Source organism: Tupaia chinensis, unplaced genomic scaffold (assembly GCF_000334495.1).
Source record: "Tupaia chinensis unplaced genomic scaffold, TupChi_1.0 Scaffold000403_1, whole genome shotgun sequence".
NCBI lineage: Eukaryota > Metazoa > Chordata > Mammalia > Scandentia > Tupaiidae > Tupaia > Tupaia belangeri.
Window position 1 is genome coordinate 958,188 of NW_006159905.1, and position 2,623 is coordinate 960,810.

At 62.0% G+C, this 2,623-nt stretch overlaps 1 protein-coding gene across 1 annotated transcript in view; it reads right to left on the reverse strand.

The window, feature by feature from the left end:
- The window catches only part of PBX2 (PBX homeobox 2), a gene marked incomplete at its 5' end in the record, with an annotated part of 2,292 nt that extends 1,172 nt beyond the window's left edge, over nt 1–1,120 (reverse strand). The window contains 4 exon segments of the mRNA XM_027774130.1: nt 8–159; nt 260–395; nt 772–962; nt 1,045–1,120. Coding sequence (XP_027629931.1) covers nt 8–159; nt 260–395; nt 772–962; nt 1,045–1,120 — 555 coding nt within the window.
- Between the last annotated feature and the right edge of the window lie 1,503 nt (nt 1,121–2,623).

The following is a 2,623-nucleotide window of genomic DNA, read 5'->3' on the forward strand; positions in this document are numbered from 1 at the left end:
CCCCCCGGCGGAGGAAGGGGGCGTCGGGGAGCTGGTGCGGCTGTGGCCCCCCTGGGTGACTGACACAGCCGTCTTGACAGCGTAGATGTTCGCCTCTTCCTGGAACTTCCCGATATTTTTCTTATAGCGAATCCGCTTGTTGCCAAACCAGTTGGAGACCTGTGGGGTGTCGGGTAGCGAGGAGGCTCAGGTGGCAACCTTTCCCTCTGAGGTCCCCCATGAAGGGCCCCTGAGAACTCTGCCCCCAACTCCACCATACCTGAGAGACGGTGATGCCGCACTTCTTGGCCAGCTCCTCCTTCGCCTCCTCACTCGGGTATGGGTTACTCAGGTGGGAGTAGAAATACTCATTTAGGACCTCAGTGGCCTGTTTGCTGAAGTTTCGGCGTTTTCGTCTACAAGGGGGGAGAAAGGTGGTGAGGAGCAGGGCTGCCATGATGCATAATATTTTTTTTTTTTGGAGAGGTTTTTGCTATAGGGCGTGTGCGCTCACCAAACAGAGAGAGACAGAAAGTGAGAAATCACCTCCTGGGGGGATGAACACGCCACAATCCCTTCTTTCGGGATCTTGGGCACGCACACACACGCACCCAGTGTGAGTTTTAAGCCACCGGGTCTGGGACTCAAACCGCGATCGACTACATGGGAGTCCAGCCACACAGCCATTACGCTAACTGCTGGTCCCAAGGCCTGATTTTTGAGGGCACCACTGTCCTGGGGCACCACGGTGGCCCAGGGGCTTGGAGGGAGACGGGGAGGGCCCGGCCCCACCTGGCGTCCAGGAAGCGGGAGCGCAGGATCATGACGGCCTCGCAGGTGCTCTGCTTGAGCTGCATCTGGATGGCGCTGAACTTCCTGTGGATGATGCTCACCATGCGCTCCATCTCCTTGGGGGCCACAGGCCGCGTGCGGCTCTGCTCCCGCAGCAGGTTCATGACGTGGGTCGTGAACTCGTTACACGCCTGCAGCCAGGCCGGCGGGCGGGTGGGGAGGAGCCCTGCGGCTGGGGGATGCCCCCCAAGGACCCCAGCCTTCTCCCCTCACCTGCTCATACTTCTCCAACTCCGAGTGGTAGATGTGGCGGATCTGGGCAAGTTTGCTGCGATAGTCCGAGTGTTCGGTGGAGGTGTCAGGGGACACCGCGCCCCCCGAAAAAAAAACTCCTGCGGCGCACCCCCCCCCTTCCCCCGCCCCAGCCACACCCTCGGCCAGAAGCATGTTGTCCAAACGCATCAGCTGAGGGTCCACCGGCTCCTCCTCTTGGGAGCTCCGAATGCTGAGGCCTAGCATGCAGGCGAGTGGACTTAGGGACCCAGGGACCCCACACCCAGTGCTCAGTCCTCCTGGAGACCCGCGTTTCCAGACTTGGGTTCCTTCCCTGGTCCCCCTTAGCAGCCCCCGACTCCCCACGTTCTTCAGGGCCTCAGGCTGTCGGAACTCAGCCCTGTAGTCTGTCCCTGGGACTGAGGAGCGAGGGGGACCCACGGACCCACGTACCCGTTTTCTCCTTGATCTCACACAGGACGCTAAAGAGAGCTGGCTTCATTCGGTGGCAGTTTAGGGCGTGCGAACTCAGCTCTGTAGTGAACAGAGTTCTGTCCCTGGGACTGAGGAGCGAGGGGGACCCACGGACCCACGTACCCGTTTTCTCCTTGATCTCACACAGGACGCTAAAGAGAGCTGGCTTCATTCGGTGGCAGTTTAGGGCGTGCTTCCTTGGGAGCAATGAGAGGAGAGAAAAGTTGAGGCTAGAAGAGCAGGGGACCCTAACATGAGAGGGGAGCCTGGGACCAAGGAGGTTCCACCTCTGGGGGAGAAAGCGGGCTTGGAGTGGAATGGCGGGGACAGCAGGGGGGAAGTGCCATGGGTGCACTGGGGCTTTGAGAGGGTCTAGGAAAGACATGGAAGAGGGATTTGGGGTGACTGGAGGTGAGGGGAGGCTGGAGGGGAGGACTGGCTGTGAGGTGCAGGGGGAGCTCCCTGTGGTGGATGGCCGGGTCCTGGGCTGAGCATGGGGAAGGGGAGTAAGAGTCCCTGGGGGCTGTGAGGAGAGGGGGGCTGGGAGGAGAGGGGTGGTGGGAGCTCTGGAGTGGGATGTGGAGGTCCTTGAGTCAGGAGAAGAATCGGGGTGGGCTCCGTGAAGTTAGGGGGCAGTGCGGCCTGAGAACAGTTTCTTAGAGTGTGGAAGCCAGAAGGGGGCTCCTGAGATGGGGCCGTTCCAGGGGAGCGTGGGGGTCGGCAAAAGGTTAGGAGAAGGAGCGCTACCACTGGGGTCCGGTCGGTGAAGGGTTCAGGGCCTGTGGGTGAAGGGACGTTGGAGGGATCACTTTTCTAGGGGGCCCCAGGAGTGAGGAGAGAGCTGTGGGGTCCTGGCGAGGGCTGTGGAGCTGGGGGTGGGGCTCCCCTAAGATCCACAGCTTGTGAGCGGGGTCCCGGGTCTGTGCGGGGTCCCGGGGTGGGGGCACTCACTTGGCCTGGGCCTCGTCCAGGCTCTGGTCGGTGATGGTCATTATCTGCTGCAGAATGTCCCCGATGTCTTGCTTCCCTCGGCCTCCCGGGACCCCCCCGCTCCCCCCACCGGGGTCTCCGCCGCCGGGAGGCTCGCCAGGGCCCCCAGGCTCCC